The following is a 27,765-nucleotide window of genomic DNA, read 5'->3' on the forward strand; positions in this document are numbered from 1 at the left end:
AATTTGATACTATCATAGCATAAATTTTTATCACATCACATTACGAAAGCTAGAAATTTAATATTTGTAATAACAATAAAAAAGATAATAGCCAATAGGAGAGCGTTTAAATGGAGTGCCAAGGAAAGCAAAAGATCGATATCAAACATAGGTAATGTAAAGAGTCGGCCATATACAAACTCATCAAAATTTCATGGTTTCCACTTTTCGATAATTCAGTGAATTCAGTTATTTCAGATGACTTATGATTTGGATAAAAGCATTGCTCTGATATTTAAAGGGTTCCGCAGTTTGCATTTGTAGGGCTTTGAAAACCGAAGAATATTTTGCGAGCGGTTTGCCCATCCGTGCGTCAAACTCACCAATGACATCACAATACTCTCTCGTATCGGATCAATAGGAGGATTGGTGACTTGAGCAAACAGCTGTTTGAAGTATTCAAACATCAACGGCGAATTCTTGGAGAGGCAAGCTAACGGGGCGTCGTTACCCATGGACCCAAGGGCTTCTTTCCTGCAAAGAAGAGGAACAGAGTAAGGTAAGCAAAAGAAATAATTTGATCATAGATTTATTCAATTTAATCATAGAGTGGTTAGTATATATCATAAGAATATAGCACTTAAATCCCAATAGATACTAACGTTGGTATTAATATATGCCTTATTCAAAAACAATTAATGTATCAGAGGGCAAAGCCCTACGATCCTTTGTCAGAGAGATAGTTAAGAACAATGCTCCCAAAGGTTTCTTTAAAAATATGAATGTATAAAAAAAGCAAAGTCCTCCCACCCCCCCAACCCCCAAGAAAAAAGCAGTAGAAGAGAGCAGCTTTAACCTGTAGCAAGTATTTTGGGGCAAAGATCTTGGTTACCCAACTCTTAAGAACTTGCAAGAAACTTCAACTGATGTTTTAATACTTCAAACATCAGCAAAATCATCCCAAATTATGCTCTAAAAGTTAAATATGACTCATGTTTATGCTTCAATATGCATCTTACTGCCATCATCCTCAAAGTACTGACCATTCTGATATAAAAAAAACTTCTCTTTGGAAGGAAAGAGCTACTTCTGCAAGTCTTATCAGAAACCAGAACATACATCAACAGAGAATTCAATTCCCTTCGCATCTGCCCCCCCCCCCACATCCCCATGACAACCGCATCTCCTTACTTGTTCTTGGCATAGGGTACGAGGAGGAGATTCAGATGCTCTAAGGAATACCCAAAGAGGGGAAGACGAAGGTCGGACTGAACGGATGGAATCTCTCCCTTGCCGTTCTTCATTTCATGAGAATTGCTCTGTGCCCGAGCATTGTAAAGATCCTGAAGATTGATGGCCTGGAAAAAAAGATTGAGAAGAAGATACAATAATATTCCATCCCTGACAGACTTGAGTAGAGCAGTTTTAGCTATGGTCTGCAATCTTGCCAGCCCCTCACCTCCCCCCCCCCCCAAAAAAAAAGGAAAAAGGAGATTTATGATATGTTCATGGCTACATGATGAGTTTTTTAGGTCTTTGTCAAATACTTTGAAGTCAATCAACATATTACTTGGTTCTCTTCCCTCTAATCTACCCCTTCCTTCCCACTCCATAAGTGGTGGTTAAATGTCACATTTGTCCTCCCCGCACCTGTCCTTCCCTTCCCATTCTTCTGCAATCTTGCGTACCTGTTCCTGAAGCCACTTTCCGACGGGCCGCTGGCGAGCAATCTGCAGTTTTAATTCCTCGTCTTTAGTCACCTCCCCAACGACAGTGTCCACGAGCAGCATCCGGCCGGGCTGTAGTCTCCCCTTCTGCAAAACATCCTGATGTGGTACGTCCAACACGCCTACCTCGCTGGCCATTATCATGTACCCTGAATTGGTGATGTAATATCGTGAGGGACGGAGGCCGTTACGGTCGAGGATGGCACCGACGTAGCGGCCATCGGAGAATGTGAGCAGGGCTGATGGGAAGGGGCAGAACAAATCAAGAATAATAAATAGTAAAGAATAGTCAAATGAAATAATGAAGAATAAAAAGAAATCTCTAGAATTGTTTGGCAAGCAAATCACAAACCAGTCAAATTTCCCCCTCCCTCCCCCCCCCCCCCCGAAAGAAAAATTGCCAACAATAGAAAATGATTTTGGAAAAGTTCATACGATTATATCTTCATTCAAGAATAGAAGATGTTCAACTCATACCAGCTTACAAAACTTGACTGAACTCCGGTGGATCATGTCAGTGGCATTTTCAACTATTTTAGTTTTCATATTTGCATTTTAATATAACAACAATTTTTTGACCATCAACTTCCTACTACAAATTCTGCCCCCTTTCAATCTTCTTTAAGAGTATTTGAAAGGAAATTACTGACTGATGACAGTTTGACAAAAGAGTAGAAAAGGGAAATTATGTGAGTCATACCAGGACCGTCCCAAGGTTCCATGGCAAACGCAGCCCATCGGTAGAAGTCCTTCTTTTCTGGTGTCATCAAGGGATCGTTCTGCCAGGCCTCGGGAACCATGGTCATTACAGCCTGAGAAACAAGGAGATAACGCATACCGTATTGAAAATTATTTATCCTCAGAGTATATTAACCAGCTCTGTCATCAAGCAGATCTATCCAGTTGTACTTCGAGCAATGAATAACTAACATTTGGAAGACAGTGGGTTCAAAATTGTTTAGGAAATAGCTTTCGTTCGGGAATAAATGCGCACCTCTTGCCACAGATGGTCTTGCAAATTGTACAAAACTGAACTGATAATGAAAAAAGAAAGACTGCTCACTGCCAAGATTGGCAAACGAGAAAGAGTTCGGTTGATACATGGACTTCCATTTTACAATTTGCAGTCTCTGGTTTTTTCTTTGTCTGTCAAGTAATAGAAATGGCTCTTTTATCCCCTCTCTTCTTCCTTATGATTCCTGTTGACCTTTGACCCCACTTACCTCGGGAAGTGACCTTCCGCCGGCAGTGATCAGAAACTCCAGGACGTTGTCCACCTTGGCGGAGTCGGGCATGTCGGCCTCCACGACCGGGTAAAGCAGTTTCAGTTTGTCTCCGTACTTTGAGCTCATCATCACTCCTTCCCGAGCCCTCATTAGGTTCTCGTTACCTCGTAGGGTGTTGATCTCACCGTTATGGGCGAGGTATCTGCCGAACAATTGAAATCAAACAAAAGGTCTGAAGTTGATCTTATACCAAATGTTCTGATCCTGGCTGGCTAGGTGAATACATACTTGTTAAAGTAAGACAAATAGAAAACAGGGGACTAAAGAGGCAAAAAAAGGGATATTTTGTTTTCCTTCTGATTAGGAAGGTGGACAGGTAGGGAGGAGGGGGGTGGGAGGGGAGAGTACGAGGGAAGGACAAGTGTTTTGACAATACTGGCTAAGTGGACACCGTTACACAATAGGTAGAACATCAAACTATCAAGCAATTGAAAGTTAGAGTAGCTCTAGCAATGCTTCATTGATAATGTCCATTGATAAATGACACTTTAAAACAGAAATCACTGTCAGAAAGTCAAATATTAAGACTTTCTTCATCCGAATATCCAATGCTAGAGCTTTAGCATTGTCAACTGAAAAGTTAACTCAAATTTTAAATGGTGATTTAATCCATGTGGAAAGAACAGACAAATGAGAACTATAAACTTGTTACCCTTTTCTTTAAAATAGGTTTTTGCAGTTTTATGTTTTTTAAATAATGCTTAATTAATTTAAAATTAATTAATTAAAAAATTAATCAATTAATGCTTAATCAACATTATTGTAAATCAAAAAAAAAAAATAATTAATTCATGCTAAATCAATGTATTTTTAACATGAGTAATATAGAAAGAGCTGTACAATGTGCAGTACCTGTGCGGATGGGCCCTCTCCCAGCTTGGAAATGTGTTGGTTGAAAAGCGACTGTGCACAAGGGCGATGTGAGTCTCATAGTCAGAGTCCTGTAGGTCTGTGTAATACTGCCACAGTTGTTTGGGAGTTAACTGGCCCTGAAAGATGAAAAAACAACAATTACATGAAACAAATAATATTCACTTCTTACATGTGTTACCATTTAAGGCTTCTACAATTCTTCCGTTCTCCTGACAAACATTTCTGACACTAATTGAGTGACCGTAGCTCAATGAATGATTCAGTTGTTCAGTTGTTTGGGAGTTAACTAGCCCTGGAAGATGAAAAACAACATGACACAAATAATACCGACTTCTTACAAGTGTAACCATTTAAGGCTTCTACAATTCTTCTGACATACATTTCTGACACTAATTGAGTGAACATAGCTTAATGAATGATTCACTTTTTACCAATATTTCCAAAAACTTTGTCAACAAGAAATTATGGAACTTGGAACACATGGCCCCTTATCTGCACCCCCCCCCTCCCCACACCTTGAGACAGGGTTTCTCTAGTTTCTATTGTTATAATTGTAGTGAATTGTCAACCATAGTCTAGTAGAGCATGATAAGTTATGCAAATTTAATTTGTAATAATGGAATGGAAAATTTCTTTCATGCACTACAGCACAGTATTTCATTTTGGCGGGCTTTTTTCAATTGATGAATGAAATATTTGTGCCTTTTGTGTGAATTGAACAATTGAAGAACAGCATGAGCCCTTTGCATGTCTACCAGGTCTCTCTATTCCAGATGAAAGGACTAGACAGGAAGCAAAACTTTCTGCTTGACTGCTTTCGAATACTCATATTGAAAGGTATATAAAAAAATTTACTGTATACACCTCTCCTGTCATCTATTCTTATATTTGAATACAATTACAAAACAGGTTATAACCACAAAAATTTACATGTACGTAGTAGTGTCAGAATTATCGCTTTACATGAAATTGTCTAAGAACCAGGAATCCAGTTGGCTTTGTGATTCCTTGCCATACAGTTTGCTAAAAAATTACGACACCGTTTGTCTCAAACGATTATCAGCCACGCGAACACTAGAAATGTTGACTGCAAATGACCTTTGATCTCAACTATATAGTTCAATAGAGTTCTTGTACTCTTGCAAGCTGGATCTGCATACCACGTACGAAGTTCAACAGAGATACACATTTGAGTTATTCTGTTTAACAAAGTTTTCAGACTTTGACCTCTGTTGACCTCAAATGACCATTGAACTTTACAGAAAACATGAGGGTTTTTGAACTCAATATGAATACTACTCTTGAACCCACAATAAGACAGATCCCAATACCAAGTATGAAGTTAATCCACCATGAACTTTTTGAGTTACGGTGTTTACAAACAAATGTCGCATACGCATGCGCTTGCACGCTCCCACATCCACGCATAGACTCCTTCAAATATGATGCGACTTACCTTGTAAACGACCGTTTCCAGGGACAAGCAAACAAGATAAAACCTGAGACCTTCATCTGGTATCGCTCTTGAAGTGAGCTTCCTGAGAAGATAAATCTGCCTCCTGAACACCTCCTGATCGGTGGAGTTACTAGTGATGAACACCTGTCGGATGCGGGGCTCCACCGTCTGGGCGACGCTACCCGGGACGGTTTTATCCACAGCCACATCTCGCCAACATAAAACCTGTGAAATTCCAAAGAAGGACACTACCATGCAGTTCAAACTTCTCAGTACAACATCCTACATGACTGAATCCCTGAACACTGTACTCCCGTTCTTACACTACCTTAAGTAAAACTTTCCAGTTGGTTTATGTTTAAAAGAAAAGGTAAAACAAGGCTTTTTCATGATCACAAAATAGTCTTGACAGGCAAATACAAGCTAATACAAGCTAAAGTTCTGGCAGGGTTAAGGTTTCTATCTGAGTCACATTTTGACTTCAGTTGACTCTCACCTAAACAACAGTGCTCTAGTCCTTCTTCCTACAGAAGCCAACAGTATCCATTATGTTGACAAACAGTACTGCACCCCTCATGGAGTATAATATTTACAAGCCAGATTGACCTCAGATAACCTTTGACCAGTAAGAAATGTATTGACCTCTTTGCTTGTCATAAGAATTAATAATCTACCTTGATAACATGAATACCGTTTGCCCAAGTTTATTGTCTAGAGACAAGGGAACTTCCCAGAGTTATATTTCCACATTTGACTCTTATCAGATCTCACATGACATTTTAACCTCCACCAAAAAGAAGGAAGAAAGAAAGTTGTTTCACTCATGGAAGCAATTGTATGTCAAGTATGATAGGTGATATGAGATGCATTAGTCCTGGTGTAGAGCTACTGTATGGGGAGAGGGAGGGGTGAGGGGGAGAGAGGAAGGGGAACACACACAAGAGAGATATGACATTGAATAGATACATCCCAATATACATTTATAGCTACAGTTCAATCAATCAATCACAATTGAAAGACCTACCTGGATCGGTGTACATTCAATCTTTGTATATTGAGAGGAACTATCAAGTCCGTTTATTTGCCAACTTACTTTTAACAGTAGGCTGCTGCCACATATCCAAGCAGAAGATTAAAGCCAAGCTTGGCATTGACATATTCATGAATACAATAGATAGATGAGATTATATTCTAGGTCAATGGATTTCCTGCACATCAGATCACCTGATTGAGCAATTGTTGGGTTTCAACTTTGAGCAACTTGACATATGAGGACAATGAAGTCATTCCTATGGTGGTATGACATGTGATCCACACCACAGCATACACATCTATTACAGTACAGGATCTACAAGCACATGAAAAATTGTTTCATCACACCGATAACCCTGTAACCCTGATATTAACAAGGCCTGTTTACCTTGAAAGTAATTTAAACAATGCTTTGGCAGAGTTCCAAAGTCTAACCAACAACAATTTCACTCTTTCAGGGAATGTAATATTTTCATGGTACTACCAGACAGTAGGCAAAGATGCACCATATGAACACAATGTCTCTAGGTTCAATGCAATGTAGCAACACAAGGGCGTAGGAACCGGGGGAGGGGGGGCTGGTGGGGCGGAAGAATCATTCCGCCCCCCGCTTCGCAAGTCAGAAAACCCCTTTTTCATTTCCAAATGAGAAAAAAAATCTCATTTGGAGCACCAAATTGCATCTAAGGCCAGGTGAAAATGCAAAATTATTTACAAAATGGAGTGGGTGTTGAAGTGTGCTATATTGCACCAAATTGCATCTGAGGCTACCTGGAAATGCAAAAAAAATCCCAACGGGGAGGGGGACACCCCCTCCCCTTAGACCCCTCCCCCAGGCTGGCCATCAGTCTTCAGCCCCCCACTCAAAAGTACCTTCCTACGCCACTGTAGCAACATCTCAAATGGATACGAAATAAGTTAGTACTTTGACCTATAGCACACGCAGAAACATAACAACAGCTCATTTAACAAGCAACCTAATGCAAATTTCATTTTGTCATACTCCAAATTTATTTTGGTAAGTTTGACATTAAAGAGCAATGTAAACATTCTTACTGTCATTTGCTTAAAAAAAACAAAAAAATTATGCAGTTAACTTTATCTTGTTTGTCAAAAGCCTGGGTCAAAGTCAAAAGATAAACATTTGTTGCTATTCGGTGGATGCAGTTGTTTATTAAAACCTATTTTTAATCAGGCAGGTATTAAAGCTGAGGCAGCCATGTTGATCCTAGTTGTACAGTAACAAAATAAACTTTAAACCCTGAAGTACAGTATCTTGTATCCAATATGATGCTTATGAGCTGAGGAATATTAATTGACTTAAAGGCACTGAAGACTGGCCCCAAACAGTTAACTTTCCGTTGCTTGCAAGTGAAGTTTTCTGCTTGTCGCTACAAAATGGTCGTCTGAACTGCAAATCAGGTTGTTCTAAAACATGTAGCAAAATATTTAACATTGAATGACCAATATGTACACTTTAGGAGAGATGTGTAGGTTTGGTGAATCGAACACCAGCTTTGGGCCAGTCAAACTCTCCATTCGGGTGGATCAGAGGCCTAACACTGTGTTTGTTTTGTTTCAGCATATCCATAGTGATGGACGGCAACATGAATTTAACGTAGGAACTATTTTATGGTACTCTTTTGTGACAATGCAATCAGAATGGATGCAACCATACTGAAAGATACAGTGCTCTTAAAAGTTTATTCATACATCACACAGACAGGGCATTTCCAAAGAAAAAAACATCAAACGGCCTTGTGATGTTTTGATTCGCCCAAACATTTCTATATTTGAGCAGTCTTATACTTTAATTGCAGGACTCTGATATGGACAACATTCTTTGATTCAATGCATGTGCCATTGGGAACAATAACACTTCTCCTTATTGGTAACAGGACCCCTTAAATACTTGTATTGGTGGAATGTTTGATATCTACTCAGTCTGTCACCAGTTTCAAAAGGTTTTCTCCATGGTTAATATTATAACTAGATTGTCAAAACTGTAATTTGCCTCCACTGGTTGACAGCTCTGTGTACAAAGTTTTGTTTGCCAAACAATGATACTGAATGTCAGTCAAAGCAAACATGACTATCAGCCAAGATAGGTGACAGGCAGTTGCTAAATTGGAGACTCCCTGGTACACGGCACGGCACGCAATATGTTAATGGGTATGGTAAATTTCACCAAATCTCTCTAGGTGACAAGTCACAGTGTTTACCACAGCAGTCACAGCACTGACAACTGTCACGCAATGCTGGGATATCGTCCAAATCAGCCGCGGAAGATATCACAGCAGACAATTGGGCTATCAATTAACTTAGTGACCAAATTTGGTGTAGCAGGTTAGAAGATTCTGAAAACTCTTGTCTATAATACTACTTGGTTCCCTGTGTACAAAAAACCTTCTATATATATACTGTAATTTTTCCTTATATATAGCAAAATTGTCCATTTTGCAGATCATTTTGCTGTGCAATACCAGATAAATTATTCACTGTTTAAAGATCAATTTTATTCTTATAATCTTCTTCAAGGCCTGGAGCATCCAAATTTACAATTGCGGTGAATCCCGCTGTCCCTCTCACCTTCATTCCGTGTTCTTCAGCAAACGCAGTGAATTTCGCTTCTGCTGTCTCAGATGTATCTTTATCCAGGAATAAGATGCCAGTAGCGTACTGTCCGAGAGGTGGCAATTCCACGTTCTGTGATCTGGAAGAGAAGACAAATAAGAGATTTCCTTTTTCGACTTGTTATTGATGACATAATGCAATTTTCAGTATAAATATATATATATATATATATATATATATATATATATATATATGAATAATATATCTATAGGTAAAGAAAGGAGAGGATATTGAAAACAATTGATCATTTAAAAAATACTTTTTTTCTCCGTACTGCTCATAATTTTGATTTTACAGCGAGAGAGATGTACAAAGAGTGTGGTGGACCAGCATGCAATGTAGCAAAATATAATAAGCAGTGAGTGCTACAAATTATCAAACCACCCATAAAACAAACCGCAGAAGCAAAACTCACAGAAGTGTGCTTCAGTAACGAGAAGACAGGTCAGTGAATAATTTAGTGTTCAAAGTTTGTGTAGCAATATTGAATGATCTGAATTTGGTCTCTTATCATAATATAGTGTGATTAGAATGTGACAAGATTGCTATACATCTGTGGACTTGTGTATCTATAGGAATTTGACAATTTTTGTCCAGCATTTTGCGATGCGATACTGGATAAATTACTCCCTGCGGGTACAGTAAGTGAGAAACAGTCGAACAACTGTATATCACTACATAATCACGCCATCCAATTTAACTAAGCACTACCCAGCTGTCTTTGACTGATCCATGATTCACAAGTCAAACACCGTCAAATGTCTTTGCATGTCTGCAACTACTGTGCAGTAAAACAAACCACTAAAGGATCTTACTGACTGTTGCAGGTACAGGGTACACTTCACATGGAGGCCACTACTCAGCCGGCTCTTATTGGTGATCTGCGGGCATGATGTAGTGTATGATTTACTGACCACCCCGAAATAGAGTACAAAAAACTATAGTACAGTACCTGCAGTGTAATATATATATTACACAGAGTCACAGACACATTATTAAATTTGATATACAATACCAGGGTCGGTTCTGTGGTTGGTAAAGAAATTTAGGTACATTATGTCTACATAGAAGATTGCTTTGAGCTATAACGAGAACTATTACTTCAAATTTTCTTTCTATCCTTTTAAAGTTTTGCAAAAAGCAGGATATGAGAATAAGAATACATGTTATATCAAACTTTCAAACAAGCCAAGGTTCATTGTCCATGCAATTATTGAAGTAATGGTAAATTGTTTCACATATTTTTACAATGAAGACTCCATGATATATATGATAAAGTATTAGTTTCTGCACCTTCAGCAGCAATAAAGCGCATTGGACAACTTTTGTTGGAGTCTGGGCCATATACTGTAAGACTAGTTACTATTACTATTATTATTGTTATTATTATCTCATTTTACACGGAGACATTGTTGTGTTTATTCATTATCATACTGCAGAGTGCAGACTACTCCTAAAGTCAAGCCATGGACTGGTACTCAGCACAGATGAGCTACTGTATGTACACAGAGTTATGTATGCCAACAGCTGTTCCTACTTATTTTAAGTCTGTCTAAATATGTACAGTGTATATTACCAATGTAAACAGATGGATGGGATTGTGTACCTCTCATGAAAGCAGCTCTGATTCATTTGCCAAACACAGAGGGGAAAAAATAAATATATACAGTATTATTAATCACACCATTGCAGATGAAAGTGCACCTGTCATGGCCAAGACTTCACAGATGTTGCTGAACACTGAAAATCCTTACTGCCAAATCAAAATAAACTGCATATGACTCAATTTGCAGCTTTTGTGTCTTTCACAAATATGGTCTACAGTAGAAAAATTGTGTGGTATACAGTATTACCATGAGAAATTGCAGAAACTTTGTAGATTTGCAGGCATTTTCCAATCTTATTTTACAATTTCCTATGGATTTTTCCCCCCAGACAAAACAGCACAGAATGATGAACTGGTACCTGTACTTTGTAGCCAGCTAACATATTTCTAAATGCCAAGCTACTGAACAGGCAAATTGGTACCACCATGCAGAGCTACTTTATTTAAGAGTTAGTCATCCAAGAACTAGATCCACTTTCAACCCTGTAGTCTCCTTACATCTAGACTTACATCTGTCATCTGTGACATTGTTACCTCATCTGAGACATATAGTACTGTATTACTATTTGAGCAAAATACACAATAAAGATGTAAATAGAGAGTTGAGGTGGGTGTCTTCAAACACTTCTTAGCATCAACTTTTTCTTTAAATGCTACACAAACTCAACAAAACGTACTATTGGGGCTACAAAAAGGGAACTTTCTCCCTCCAAAATGTAATGATAAGCATGTTGTAACAAGAGCCCAAATGGGCACTATGGTTCCCTGCTTAGTGGAATGTGAAAGTGTTGTTCATACTGTATGTCATATTTATGCCTGATATATGCTGCTATAAACCAACAACTGTATTCCTAGTTTGGATACAAACTGAGTTAAGGTTGTGGAGTTTATTGCAATTTTAAATTTTGGCCACTCCCCAAAAATTGGGCCCAATAAATATTTTGCACCCAAATGATCTCAAAATATTGGGCCCCACAAATTTGGGCCCAAAGAATGTGTCCCAAAATGCATTTGAGGCCTGGCCCAAAAATTGAGCGCAGAATTTATTGGGACCCAGATGGCCTACGGCTACATGTACCAGCTATTAACCAACAACTACTGTATCAAGTTTGGCTACAATCTGACTTAAAGCAGCATTTTGCGTCCTCGACTATGATATTTCTCAACCTCACTGACTCCACTATGCTCCACCATAACTAGCTTATCTATTTATATTTTACTTCAAATGGGTGGCATAAAAGTCAAAAATATTGCAACTTTCAAATTTGTTGTTCTCCAAGATATTTTCCGTTGGGAACCCAATAAACCTCGCCCATAATATGAATATTTAAACACTACGAACGTCATTGACAGATACGTAATATAACACCACGCTTGATTTGTGTACAGTCTATATGGCAGTTGTACCAGGGAGTTGCATAACAACTCCCAACGCAAAGTCTTGAATCTAATTTTAGCAATGGCTCATAACTAAACCTGCATCTCTGATTGGTTGAATTCAAACTAATGGGTTTGGGAACTGAATGCGATTTAATTTTGTATGTGGAATACTCGCCAATTAACGTTTTTGGCAGGGAAAAACTTGGCTAATATCTTAATTTGCTGTTTTGTGATTTGATGTATGTAAAAAACTTGATGGACATGTCAAAAAAGTAGAAAACGGCGACCAAACGCAAAATGCTCATGAATAAACATACTATTCACTGATTGGTGGAATTCAAACTAGTGGATTTGGAGATATGAAAACTTTGTCGAGGACACTTTTACTCGTTATCGATATAAATCGTTAATTACTCGCTAATTAACGTTCTTGGCAGGGTGAAACTTGGATGGTATCTTAGTTTGCTCTTTTATGATTGATACATGTAAAAAAATCGATGCACATGTTAAAAAGGTGGAAAAAAGCGACCCAACACAAAATGCTGCTTTAAGGTTGCAGAGTTAATGCAATGTAAAGATTTTTATGTTTGACCCGAAAATCTCATTAATATTCATAAGGTCAGCACCAAACACGATAGGGTACATCTACATAGCAAGTATCACAAATATCCATCACTCTGTTGTTGAGTTATTGCAGACCCAAGCAAGTGTCACACACGCACACACAACCTGACTGCATAGGTTCATTTGCTTCCAGCAAGGAATAAAAAAAGTTCTACAAACGCCATCACCATGCATATTCCATAGTGTGAAAAGTTTCAGTGTATTGATGCTAAGAATGTATAGACTGGTATTTAAACAGCAGAGTATCGTTAAGTTTTGACATCATCAAAACTGTATTAACATAAATAATGCCCTAAGGTCTTAATCATTCTAATCTACAGTATAATGTCACACATCATCTCTAGTTATCTTCTGTTTGGCAAATGTTTTCTGTTTCTATCTTTCAAAACTTAGGTTCAATAGGCTGTGAAGGAACGAGCCTATAAAGTAAACAACCCATTATCACAATTTACACAACAAATCCATTAGCTTTGTAAACACAGCATTTACTATAATTAATTGCCCTTCTGTGATACCACAAACTATTAAATTAACGACAAGGATCTTTCTTCAAAGAATAATTTTCTGCAAGAACTACTATCTCTGGAAGTTCATAGTCAATCAAACAAGTTTTGATCCTATGTGCAACACCGATGACAAATGCACCTCCCTTCTGGATCCTCCTTTTGGATCCCCTCCTTCTAACCTTTCCTCTCTTCAAGGAAGCAAAAATGCAGCAAACCCAAATCTATATACTTTACTATACAACCTCTGTCTCACTGGCTTACTTAATTAGCTTATAAACAGCCTAACAGGCCTGTCATGGAGGGTCTGTGGGCTACAGCCCAAGGGGTCCTGCAATCACTGTAGGGAGGAGCCTAGTGGAAAATATTGAGGGGTGCCTGGAGAGACACGCCCGATATTCGTGTTTTCTCATTTTCATAATATAAATCAAGAAACTTGAAGGGTGCAAGGAGGGCTGTCCCAGTGGGCTGAACTGGTTTTGCACCGTCTACAGGCTGCTGCCAATACTGTGTCTACTTGAGCAAACCAACGATACCTTAGAAGACGAGCGTAGAGTTTATGGGGGATCCCAGTCAGAATACCAGCCCCGTCTCCGGAGGTCTCATCACAGCCACAAGCTCCTCTGTGCTTCATCCTCCGTAGCATAGTCTCTGCATCTTTGATAATCTGTTAGAAACAAATTGACATAGTAGGTGTTAAAAGATGATTGACTGTAAGGAGGGGGGGTTCAGAATTTTGCAATATGAAAGCAACAAAACTTATACTGTGAGTCTATGATTATATACAACAAACATCTTTCTTCGACAAAATTGGAAACCATACTTTGCTCTACTTCGTGCTTCGATGCTTTTGGGTAAAGTGAGAACCATCAAAATGGGTCGCCTTGAGATCATCGCATTCAAATTTGATGTACAGTACTGTAAGTACAGTACTGTGAACTGCACAACTTTAACATTTAAGATGAAATGTGGAGGGGAGGGGTACTGTAGGTGGAGGAAGAGGGAGTGGAAGAGGGAGTGGAAGAGAAGGAGGGGGGGGCTAAGATCATACAGCAGATGCACACTGCCAACCAGGCTTTGTGTTACATACATTAGTACAGTACAGTGACTGCACAAATAGTGTATCAACAAGTACAGTACCAATTAAGTTCCATTTACCAATTTCTTATTATAAAATAAGCTTTCTTGATTTACTGTGAATGTGATTATTTTCACATGCCGTTACTACCATACTGTACTGGCATACTCCCTAGTAGTTCACTGTATGCATTACAGAAGGTTATCGCTTTGAAAAGAGACACTTTGCATACCTCTGAGGTACGCACATACTGTATCTCTACACACACCCAGGTACTAACAGACCTGTCCTTATACATATTGTTACTGCTTGTGAGTAATCCAGAACATTATAATTATTGAATGCTGTTCATAAATTAAACATAATAGTGTGAAAAGGTTACCAGTAATGACTCTAGATAGGCACAGTAAAACAAGAATGAAGAGGCTGTGAGGAGACAGGTAAGCGAGGAACCAAGTAAATCTGCTCGTCAGGAATCCTATCCAGAACAATATCTCACTAAATTGCATGCTGTTCAATAATAACTCAAAAAGTTTACTGGAGCAAGTAGTTTGCATACATATGTGTAGTTAATCAACATCTTATTGTGTTTAGGGACTCAGGGTCAACAAGGAGGATTACATGTATGTAGTTTGCAACTTTGCATATATATATATATAGTTAATCAACATCTTATCTGTCTGTGTTTAGGGACTCAGGGTCAACATACATGTTAAGGGGGATTAAATGGGCCACTTAACAAGATATAAATCGATGTGGTTTTAAAGGTTAATATCTGTCTGTCTTGATGGGTATAAGTGTCACCTGTTCGGATGTTGCACGACCATGGACATAACAGTAAGTTTACTGTACATCTAAATAACTGGCAAGTAATTATAGCAGTACAATCACCATTCTATCATATTTACTGTCAAGGTAATTAAAAACAAACTGCTTTCAGGAAGAGAGTTAATTGTTGTCATGCAGTCACTTTTGCCATCCTGCAGTACTACAGTAGCAATCTTCATATTTGATGAAGTCTACTGAGTTACCTTTGCATGCCCTTGTGTAGTGAATTGAATATTCAGGAGGACATTTGGCCCACAAACTATCATAAGAGCTCCCAAATGACCCGCAACTGATGGGTTAGACTTGCAAGTGATGTCACAAACTTGCAAGTGATGTAGCAAACAAGCCGACCTGCCCAGATACTAGACAAAATCCCACATCTGGCGGCTGAGTTGTGTGTCACCTCATGAAAGATGCAATTCAAATTGTTAACACTCAATGCGACTACTGTACAGTACATTTGCTTTACAAAGTTAGCATAAAAATTATCTGTACCTGTATAGATAAAAAATAAATTAAGTTAGAAAGGCCTGACGTTTCAATTCTAGCAGGATGTTCTTTAAAGACCAGGTAAGTGGGGGGGGGTTGGGAAGTACGGGCTCACTGGGGGTTGGCTTGCATTCCATCTATAACAAGTTTGACAAACCCAACTTTCTTGTTCAGTGAGCACTGTAATCCAAAACTTCTCAACATCTACAGTAGTCGACATACTCCACCACAGAATTATGTTTTTACAGTAGCCAATTGGTTTCTGTTGTTCCACAATAAAACATATTATATAGCATAATTTAACCCCAAAACATCCTCTATGATATCCAACTACAGCAATTACTCCTCACCAGTAGAGCTTCTGGAATTGAAATCACTGTACTACATTATCTATATGGTATACAGAGAGCAAAGGATTAACTACAGTACATGACCATCAATCATCCTGCACATACTGTATACTGTACATATGACATTCACACGACTTTCAGAACAACATGCATAGGATTATGCAACTTCTGAATCAGATTCTCTGGATAACGAATTAAGACTGCCACGTGTGTTCGAAATTAATTATATGATGTGGTGTGTACTTCTTTAACATACAGTACTGCAGTCATACCCATGTTCCACTGCATGCTCCCAAATTAATGACCTCAAATACTATTTAAAGGAGCAGCTTACATCATGTTTGCAGTGTGTCTAGCTTCTACTGTACCCACAATCACGCATGCTTGTACTGTACAGAGAATTTTTACAGATGGTGTAACGTTTAATGAAGTTTGAACACACATTTTCGGGATGTCATGTTCAAATGATCTTGTGAAAATTTGGTATGTATCCTACATGTACTGCAGGAGGAGTTAAGGGGAGAGGGGGAGAGCTGGAAAGTGGGGTGGGCTTCAATCCTTCATATTAATGGTCTATAATGTACATAATTAGTATTATCAGTCTAGCAAATTGTTTAACTTCAATGACAGTAATTAGTAGGTGGAAAAGTTGGTTACATGAATGGAAGATTAACACCACAGAAGTTGACTTATTATTTAAGGACATCTTATTCAATGACATTCAGATGACACTCAGGACTCTGAAACAGGGACTTGCACGTAATCCTTATCTAAAGGTAAATAGATGTATCAGTAAGTATTAACTGTCACGACGTGACAGTACACATTTCTTAGTAAACATACTGTACAGTACCTGCTTCAATATGGTATCACAAAATTTAGGTTACATTCAGGAGTCTAGGGTACAATGAGATGGTAAATAGGACCCACCCCCTAGTGTAATACTGTACTAAAGATATAAATACTGTAGCTATTAATAAACCTGATGACTTTAAACCCACTTAGGAGTCTTTAATTATAGAACTGTCCAAACAATTACCTATACTTATACGTAAACTATTAAAACTTCAACTAAGGTTCGCAATGTTAGTGTTTTTTGGCTATTTAGTTTATTTTTATTTTCTTGTATTTCTATACTCTTATTGTTGCAAATGTGAAAATTAAATAAATATGTATTCAATTCAATGGGCCTTAATTCTGTTTAGGAGAAGAGGGTGGAGGAGGGAGGGAGGGGGGGAAGGAACAAAAGGATAGATATGGAGAGTGAAAAATCCCTCTCCAATGATTTGAAATCACAACTGTTTATTTTATTAAGACAGCAAACACATGTCACTTGTGAATCCTGGCAGAGGCACGTACTGTACTGTACAGTGGAGTACTATCACACAGAACAATATGGACAAACAGTTCAGTTATGTTTAGAGTGAAATAAAATTCTAATTTCCATGAAAGAATGAAAGAAAAACTAGGGAACAGTTAACAAGCCTAAGAAGAGAACTCTCTTTTGCACTATATATCCATTTAATAACTACATTAAACAACTAATGTAGTTTTCTTAAATCAACTTGCAAAGAACTGTTTTTACTACAAAAAGGATGAGCTACAGCCCTCATTTAAACCAAGACTGACATTGTAAGGAAATATTTACCAAACACAAAACTCTTTAACCATTGTAACTGTATATTAAGTAGATAACTCAAAAGTTAAGGCTACCAAATCAAGTTTCTGTCTAGATATAAAATTATATAAAATAAAGTTCTCTAATCAACTGTACATTTCAGTCGCAAGGATTAGGACAAACTGATAGTTCAAAAATGGCTTACAGAGGAGTTTATGAACCCATGTGGGGTTAAACTACAAGTTTGGAAATGTCACAGTCTAGTCATGCAAGAGGCATGCAATTGACATGTGTTGGAGTAATGCCAGGAATAAATGATACAAACAGTTTGACATCAATGAACTTTGACCATTAAACTGTACGTAGGCTATTGTTTTCTCCATTTACTGTCATAAAATTTGTATTTTATGGATGAGTAGAACACTATTTGAAGGTCATATATACTTATTATGTTTATTTTGGAATTTAATTGACCTATTGTTCAGACGTTATGCAGGTAAACATATAATTAAAAAGAGTGACAATGTTGCACAGAAAGGTTCTGTAAGACAGTCAACCTCTCCCAACCCCACACTCACCTCAGGGAAAATCATGCAGTCAGAGGACTAGAGGAGTGTTTTTTACATTCAGTAGGGAAAATTAGACCTACAATTTATAATGTAAATATGCCTCAGAGTGCATTATCTGATGTGTAAATGACTAATTTGGAGAGGCACAACCATATACAGTTATACACAACTGACCATGGTCAATACAGTACAGTTGGTGAGTCATACCTCAACAGTCTCACCCCTTCAGTGTGCTACCATACCAGAAACACTTGATACTTTTAATATATTTTTAATAACCAATTCACAGAGATATAGGCACTTTCGTCCAGTTTGTAAACCAGGCAGACAAATTGGTGAAAGTTGACCTTATCATCACCAAAACATCCAGCAGTTACAAGCAGCCATCAACAAACAATCTTAGCATTGCTGATCCGGTCATATGAAAAGGTCAGCTACAGTTCAACCTCAGAAGAATTAGAGCATTCTATTTTGGAATATTACTTTTCAATGCAGGGATATTGGAGTGGAGGGTGAAAGTGCTGTGTTTGTTCTATAATTTACTTCACAGTGAAGAATATTGGATAAAACTATAGACTGTATTATAGGCTGTACAACCTTTTGAATTTGGAGGGAGGGGGGGGGGTGGATGGAAGGAAGGAGTTTTATGACCGTCATAGCTTCCTTCAGAAGTTTTATGTTATCATTTATTTTTAATATAATGTTTTTGTTTTATTGTACAAAAAAACATCTTACAAGGTACTGTACTCCGGTCAACTTTTAACAGTGCAATTCCTTTCTATATTGGCACATAATGTACATCATATCCCTTTTTCTTATTATAATGGAATGGGCTGACACTGAATATTCATGAGGGGAGTATACTGTGTATTATAAGTACAGCAGGTCACCCTGGATGATATTAGTTACCACAGTAGTACAGTACCTGATGTGATTTCCCTCCTTTGATGTTCACGATGAAGCCAACTCCACATGCATCTTTCTCATACTGGGGGTCATACAGTCCTTGAGCAGGAGGGAGACCTGTCTTTGGGTTGACCTGCATGGTGTATCTGCGAAAAAAATCATAAAAAAATATATATATTTTTGTTTGCATGGATGGGTGTACAGTACTTACGTATTCCAAGATACAGTACTGTACTATCTTACAGATTTACAGTATATATTCTCTTCAGGTCTACAGACAAAACATAGCCTATATGATTATAATTAATTCCTAATAACACACATAATTAATTATTGTTGCAACAGTTAAATGCAGCAGATGAGCCTAATTAAATAATAAACCTAATTTAATTACTACTTGTTACTTTATATTAGACTTAACACAATATAGTTGTAATCTACACAGCGGATACTTGTATTGTACAGTACGTAATGTACTGTATGTCTTACAAGGCAAATGGTCAATAACCCATTGAAAGCTTTGACTTATAATGCCCAATGAGTTACAGTAGGATTAGTGATCAATAGGTCTTTTCATGTGATCCTTGGAAAGGAGGCCACTGACAATGGTATTTAATTACGAAGATGAACTGTCAACACAGGGCTTATTGACCGGTAACACATAAAGCTCTACGCTTTACTTTGCTACCCCTTCAAACTTCAGCTAGACTGATCATGTAAAAAGCAATCCTGATGTGTGGCCACAACAACATAACATATATATACATTGAACTTTTATTTTTGGCATTTCCAGTATATTTTCAATTTTGTCCCCTAGTAATAACTATAACGATGTAATGATTGGTCATTCTTGAAAGGAATGGCAACAAAATTAACCGTTCTGACAGTGTAGCCACAATTGCAGCACCATGCTTTGTCTATTTTTGGCATTTCTACTCATATTGAACTTCCCTACATGCATAAATTAATCGACGGTACAACTCCCTAGGCTATACCGTACACGGATGCTATAGTCAACCTCTTTTAAGGGTGTTCCTTCAAAGTTGCAGGGTATTCTACTATTCTGCAATTACTCCAATACTAGTACTAGTCTGCATTATCTTGGTTCTCGAGACTATAGAAGGAAGGAATGGCCTGCACAAAATGTAATGAACACCAAATTAAAGGGTGTAAGACTCGGGCACAAAGAGTCGTCTCATGTCGGTAATCTGAACTAGTTTCGAATGAGGTGTAACAGAAGTGTTAGACACCACCATCGATCCCAGAAAATACACACAAATACACACAGCTTGCTACCGTTGGTAATTAGACACTAGTGTACAGTCAATACATACAGCTACAGTCAATAACCACAACACAGTGTACATACCAGCATGGACATACCACAGTTCTAGCTACAAGGTATCATGTTTCAATACTACCTGCATTTTGAGTTTTGTACAGGTAGCAAGAAAACGTAATTTACAAGCAACGGGAAGTTAACTTTTTTCAGAGGGCGGCACACGGTTTGGGGCGAGTCTTCAATGCATTTTTAAGTTTCATAAGTACTGTACAGAGCATGAGTCTGACATTTCAAAAGATTTGAATGTTATCTCTCTTAGTTTCTTGGCTTTTGTTCTTTTCGTATGTTTTGTCTTTGAGCATCTTGTTTATTCCAGTCAAATTGTGTAAGACTTAAAATTTAACTTGTGGTAGGCCTAACTTCAGTTCAAATGATCAACATGCTCCAGCTTCCCAACCCCTTTTCCTTTTGATTATTATTAACCCCGAATTTATGTCTTTATAATGGTTTTAAGCCTAGGTTTAAGCATTCCATCTGCCCTGCCGTAGAATTGGGTAGATTTTGGGCCAAAGAAGTATCACTGTAAACTTGTGACTTTGCAGCGTCTGATTGATCCCCGCCGTATAAATAATAGCCTACTATTTGTACTAAGTTAGGTCTAGCTGGCTATATATATATCTATATATATATATATATATATATATATATATATATACATATATCTATATATATATATATATATATATATATACATATATATATATATATATATATATATATATATATAGTAAAACTAAAAGTGTGCTAACGCCCAATGATGCCGGTTACGAACCTGGAGGCTGGGGTAAAGTAAATAGGCCTAGCCTAGAGGGGCTACATACACGACATTAAAAGAAGTAACAAACGAAAACTCACGTAACAGTCACAGTTGCAAATTCAACTTCCAGGAGGTAGTAAGTTACGTGTCACAAAGTTTTGTGGGGAAGCTGGTCATAAATTTGCAAAAAGAGTATGTTCCGATCATAAATTACAAGCCGAAGCAGCGTACAGATGTGTATGCTATCACTGTAGCAGTAACACAACGGGAGTCAGTACAGATCACACAATCGCAGAACAAACGAATTGGGCATCCGACGAATGATGCAAACTTTGTATGGATATTTTCGACACTTTTAAGTTAGTAGCAGTCTATAAACTCTTTTGTGATGTAGAATTTGGTGTGATATAGTGTAAATAAATTTAGCAATCACATACGATGGCTGAAACCAGGGAACAGTAAATTTCCCTGGAAAGCGTTATGTAACAACCAAACCACCCGCTTTCAAACACTAACAGAAAAGTACTAAGTATGTATATTTTACTGTACTAGACTGTACACGCTGGTGTTATGAAAACACATTGCACGTGCGCGTGTAAACAAGTTCTCTGGCGGGAGAAGTGCTATGGTAGAACCCATAGGTCAAATTAGTCAAAACATTTTGAAGGTTAAGCTAGTTTTGCTTAGAGAAATAAATCTTTTTTAGCTATTAAATATTTTTTTAAATTAGATAAAAAATATCTTGGGTACACTCAATGAGGCACTTTGATAGAAACCTGCATTGTTATTCATTTATTTTGAATGATCTATTGTATAGTAGGTGAAAAGTTTTCATTCATAATTGGCCGTGGATCACGCACGCAGCTGGCGAGCTGTTAATCATGAACAGGGCTGCTTGTATCGGCGTGATCAATGTTTTGCTCTGGAAAATTTTTGCAAGGCAGTGCAGCGTGTGCAGTCTGTATGGGCGGCCATTACCGCAAAACAAAATATAAAAATAAATAAAAAATAAAAGAAAGTTTCTCCATCAAAAAGACATTTACTTCATTAAAAAAAAAAGGTTACGATTATGGACGGTGTTATCAGAGCCATATATTTAGATCTGGGTGTTATCAGAGCCGTATATAGCGACCTCTATTTTATGAGTTGAAGGCAAAGTAGTTATCCATATTACTGTACACTGGTTCTAGTTGGATCATGTATTAGTGTATTAAATCCCGCGTGGTGTGTCAATCTTTGGAAATCCATCGTCCTAGATAGACGTGTGGCCAACGATTCCGGTGAAGTTTTCATCGTCAGTCCGTTATGAGCTAGTAACTAATAGGAGTCATAAGAGAAGCCTTACTGATCTTATTGACAGTTTTAAATATACTTTCCACTCTCTATTATATGGTGGTAAAATAATTCCAGTTGAGGAACACATTCTGTCGAGTATCGTATCGGGGCCAGGCATTGTGAACGTATACCTTATAAGCTGTGTATAGCCGTGCAGTGCTGGTTGGAGGATGACACGCGCTGCTGACTAAGTGACATTGTGCCATATATAGCCTACCCGGCATGGGGATTACGCGGTCAGCTTAGCGACGACAGCGAGTTGACGATTCTGCCTTCGTGTGACAAATTAGCGAGCCTTTAATGGATAGATTAGCGAGTCTTTCACAGACAGATTAGCGAGCCGAACCTCGGAGACCGCCTGCGAGGGACCCTAGCATTCACATGCACAACATATGTAGATTAGATACCGTTTATGGCAAGCCATGTGGGACAAACACTGCATAATATATCAGCGTAATAATCGTAATTTATACGCGTATTAATTGGAATATATACGCGTATATATTATACAAATAATAAATGGTTATGAGTGCAATAGTGCAAATATTTCATGAGTTGAAAGATGGAATGTTCCATTCAACGAGGCGCAGCCGAGATGAATGGAACAAATTAAATCTTTCAACGAATGAAATATTTGCACTATTGCACGAATGGAAACCATTCATTATTTGTTTTATACAACACCTTCAAAATTTGGATATAATTGGATGTAAAATGCACTCATGCAACATATTGTTTTGAACAGACAAGTTTCTCTGCTCTCTTACCATTGATAAAAGTGCTATCAAAAAAGTATAACACATGGTTCTATTTCATAGAGTGCAATAGAGCGGATTTTGCATGCAATCGACGAGCAATTGACCAACCAAATGGCCGGAATATAATTAGGTGTTGTATAATATTAGCTAATCATATGGCCCAAATATATCCGCGTATTAATTCGAATATATACACGTATTAATTCGAATAAACACACGTATAAAATAGAATACATATGGGGATTAAATCCAATATATGCACGGAATAATTAGAATATACACGAAAACATATTTCCGCTCATGTTGTGTACATATAACATGCGCGTATCCAGGATTTTCTAACCCGGGGGGCGCGAATTACTATCTAAGCGGAGCGCCACCATCGGTTGGCGCGGAGCGTACAAGAAAATTTTTGGTTTTGATACCCCCCCAGATCACCGGAAATGGCACTTCTCGGGCTTGAAAATGAGCAACCAGATGTAGACTTTTGCCTGAGAACCAAGTATTTCCCAAAAGTTTTTTCCATTCATAACCTTTTTGAAGATTGTCACCAGTCACACATCATGTTCGACCTGATTGCATGTCCTATGGATCATTGCTTTTGTAGGTTATTCTACGTCACGGCCCACAATATCCGAAAGCCCGACTTTTCAAGGTTTTAAGCCATTACTTGTTGAGAATTTGAAAATTGACTTTTCTCGTGAATAAAATCACTTGAAAACATAGCCATAATGTTGCAGAAAATTCAATCTATAGACAACCAATATAGAAAAACCTCCTTGAACCCCTAACAGACAGGTCAAAATTGAACGAGTAGAGGAAAGTATGATGAAGAATGTTGGTGAGGAGATTTTGGAAAATTCTGACACAGTTAATTTATTGGTGTAGAAATATTGCAACCTCTTATAATGGCTTTTACAAAACTTGGTTGAAGGAACAGAAAAATAGGAGATATTTCCGATATGAGGTATATCGAAACCGAACACTTCACTCATAGGCGTAGGTCCCGTAGGAGGCGGGGGCTGCAGCCCCCCCCCCCCAATTGTTTTCCCATTTTTTGGGGGCACCTACTGAAAGAAAAATAAATAGCAATGAATAGCTTAAAATGATCTCCTTGGTAATTGAAATAAAGTTGTAAGCTTGGCCGACATTACTACTGTAAAAGAGAGTTTTGACATAAATGGATCTGTATGGTTTTTCTCCATCTACATAAGACATTTGGTTGTTTACATTAGCATCCGGCGGTATACTGTGCAACTTTGACGGACCGTGCGGTACACGATGCCATACAATGTAATGAGCGATCTTGCCTATATGATATTGGCATCGACATGTTGAATGCGCGCTTTGCGCGCGAAAAATTTTGGCTTTTTTTTCGGGCAAGTCATTACAGCCCCCAAATCCAATCTTGCTCCTACGCCTTTGACTACACACATTGACAGTTTTTGAGGCTGTACATCGTGGAACATGCATTTCAATGCTCATTGATATGATGTTATATCTGCTCTTTGCTTTACAAATTCGAACAGGCGTGTAGCGAGTAATTGCCAAGGGAGGGCGAAGCCTGTAGGCAAACTATCTAAGCGAAGCGCCACCATGAGTTGGCGCGAAGCGTACAAGAAAAATTTTGGCCGAAAATGCCTCCCAGATCGCTGGAAATGACACTTCCCAGGCCTTGTAAGTTGCATCTAAGCATTGTCTATTTTGAAATTACTAGCGATGTCATAAAGAAAATTTGCGTTATGTTCCCCGACGACTCGGTCGAGTTCAAGTACATTAGTGAGAGAGGAAAAACGGAAACGTCAAAAATGGAGTTGTCGGGGTAAGGGGTAGGGTGAGGCGCACACCCCCTCCGTAATCCTTGATCTGTCACTGGCTACCCTGTGTATATAATAGGGATCTTTCTCTTCCCGAGATCTTGGCTATCTTCTACTCCCTCCTTTTCTCCTTTTTCTCTCTTTTTTCTTTTTCTTTTCCCTTCCTTCCTCTCCTCCTTTTCTTTTTTCCCCTCCTTTTCCCTTTTTTCTTCTCTTTTTTTTCTCTCCTCTTTTCCTTACCCGGGGGGCGCGCGCCCCCAACGCCCCCCCCCTGGATACGCACCTGTATAACAACGATAAATGTTTTGGCGGGTTCGCGAGATCGCTTCATAAAGCGAAACTTTACACATGTACAACACATATATATATTCGAATTAATACGCGTATATATTCGAATTAATGCGCGGATATATTATACGGTGTTTGTCCCACATGGCTTGCCATAACCGTTGACTATGGCTTCGGACTTCATACGTTGGTTGTTGAAGGTTACAGCAACATTCCGGATCGGAAATTGCGTACCTTTAGCTTCATGCGAAAGCGGCGGGAGTATGGGAAGCCATTTTATTTTTTATTCAGTATTTAATGATATCAACAATTATTTAATGATATCAATAATTATTTAATGATATCATGAATTATTTCATGATATCTGAAATTGTTTTAATGATATGTACGTCATATTTGATGATATCATTAATTGGTGCAAGGAAATTATTGATATCATTATTTTATTTGATGATATCATAATTAAACTTTCTGATATCAAGAATTGAATCTGTGATATCTTAAAATAGATGAACTATTATAGATATCAGTAATTTAATTCAAGATATCATAAATTCAATTTCAGATATCTGTATTTAAATTAATGATATCAAAAAGTATGACGTACATATCACGAATTCGGCCATATTTAATGATATCATAAATTCCAATTATTGATATCATCAAATATGGCGTACATATCACGAATTCGGCCATATTTAATGATATCATTAATTCGAATTTTATATCATAAATTCCAATTAATGATATCATCAAATATGACGTACATATCACGAATTCGGCCATATTTAATGATATCATCAATTACGCCCTCAGTTTGAGCGCCTGGGATTATGTGGCGGGAAGTACAGTGCAGTGCGGTTAGTGCATTATATTCTGTCTAGAACTGGTTGAGCTTCAGTCCCCGCCATATTAAGAGCAGTTTTACGTATTGAGCCTACCGTATAACTAATGTAACAGGCGCGTATCCAGGATTTTCTTACCCGGGGGGCGCGAATTACTATCTAAGCGGAGCGCCACCATCGGTTGGCGCGCAGCGTACAAGAAAATTTCTGGTTTTGATACCCCCCAGATCACCGGAAATAGCACTTCTCGGGCTTGAAAATGACCAACCAGATGTACACTTTTGCCTGAGAACCAAGTGTTTCCCAAAAGTTTTTTCCATCCATAACCTTTTTGCAGATTGTCACCAGTCACACATCATGTTCGACCTCATTGCATGTCCTATGGATCATTGCTTTTGTAGGTGATTCTACGTCACGGCCCACAATATCCGAAAGCCCCACTTTTCAATGTTTTAAGCCCATTATTTGTTGAGAATTCACATTTCTCGTGAATAAAATCACTTGAAAACATACCCATAATGTTGCACAAAATTCAATCTATGGACAAGCAATATAGAAAAACCTCCTTGAACCCCTAACAGACAGGTCAAAGTTGCACGAGTAGAGGAAAGTATGATGAAGAATGTTGGTGAGGAAATTTTCGAAAATTCAGACAGAGTTAATTTATTGGTGTAGAAATATTGCAACCTGTTATAATGGCTATATATAAAACTTGGTTGAAGGAAATGAAAAATAGCAGATATTTCCGATATCAGGTATATCGAAACCGAACACTACACACATAGGCGTAGGTCCCGTAGGAGGCGGTGGCTGCAGCCCCCTCCCCCCACCCCCCACCCCCCACCCCCCCAAATTTTTTTCCCATTTTTTCGGGCACCTACTGAAAGAAAAATAAATAGCAATGAATAGCTTAAAAATGATCTCCTTGGTAATTAAAATAAAGTTGTAAGCTTGGCCGACATTACTACTGTAAAAGAGAGTTTTGACATAAATGGATCTGTATGATTTTTCTCCATCTACGTAAGACATTTGGTTGTTTACATAGCATCCAGCGGTATACTGTGCAACTTTCACGGACCGTGCGGTACACGATGCCATGCACTGTAATGACCGATGCTTGCTTATATGATATTGGCATTGATTTTGCAGCCCCCAAATCCAATTGGGCTCCTACGCCTTTAACTACACACATTGACAGTTTTTGAGGCTGTTCATCGTGGAACATGCATTTCAATGCTCACTGATATGATGTTATATCTGCTCTTTGCTTTACAAATTCGAACAGGCGTGTAGCGAGTAATTGCCAAGAGAGGGGCGAAGCCTGTAGGCAAACTATCTAAGCGAAGCGCCACCATGAGTTGGCGCGAAGCGTACAAGAAAAATTTTCGCCGAAAATGCCTCCCAGATCGCTGGAAATGACACTTCCCAGGCCTTGTAAGTTGCATCTAAGCATTGTCTATTTTGAAATTACTAGCGATGTCATAAAGAAAATTTGCTCGGGGGGGGGGGTCGCCCCCTTCCCGAAGTGCGTCATGTACCCCGACGACTCGGTCGAGTTCAAGACCAGCCACAGTTGGTTCCATATAGCACAATTGTACAATTGTTTAAGGCGTCCATACACACACACGCGTTATGATAGACCATATATAGTATTTATATAGATACATTAGTGAGAGAGGAAAATG

General features: G+C 38.2%; 1 protein-coding gene across 1 annotated transcript in view; it reads right to left on the reverse strand.

Annotated features, from left to right (window-relative positions):
• The window catches only part of LOC139962501 (uncharacterized), a 49,917-nt gene extending 28,345 nt beyond the window's left edge, over nt 1-21,572 (reverse strand). Inside the window, exons 1-11 of the mRNA XM_071962522.1 lie at nt 21,136-21,572; nt 18,958-19,084; nt 13,637-13,767; nt 8,943-9,066; nt 5,322-5,546; nt 3,845-3,981; nt 2,930-3,134; nt 2,407-2,518; nt 1,668-1,945; nt 1,171-1,337; nt 363-513 (exon numbers count right to left, since the gene is read on the reverse strand). Coding sequence (XP_071818623.1) covers nt 363-513; nt 1,171-1,337; nt 1,668-1,945; nt 2,407-2,518; nt 2,930-3,134; nt 3,845-3,981; nt 5,322-5,546; nt 8,943-9,066; nt 13,637-13,767; nt 18,958-19,077 — 1,650 coding nt within the window. The 5' untranslated portion in view covers nt 19,078-19,084; nt 21,136-21,572. The remainder of the gene's footprint in view (nt 1-362; nt 514-1,170; nt 1,338-1,667; nt 1,946-2,406; nt 2,519-2,929; nt 3,135-3,844; nt 3,982-5,321; nt 5,547-8,942; nt 9,067-13,636; nt 13,768-18,957; nt 19,085-21,135) is intronic.
• Nucleotides 21,573-27,765: the final 6,193 nt, after the last annotated feature.

This window comes from Apostichopus japonicus, chromosome 21, assembly GCF_037975245.1.
Source record: "Apostichopus japonicus isolate 1M-3 chromosome 21, ASM3797524v1, whole genome shotgun sequence".
Taxonomy (NCBI): Eukaryota; Metazoa; Echinodermata; class Holothuroidea; order Aspidochirotida; family Stichopodidae; genus Apostichopus; species Apostichopus japonicus.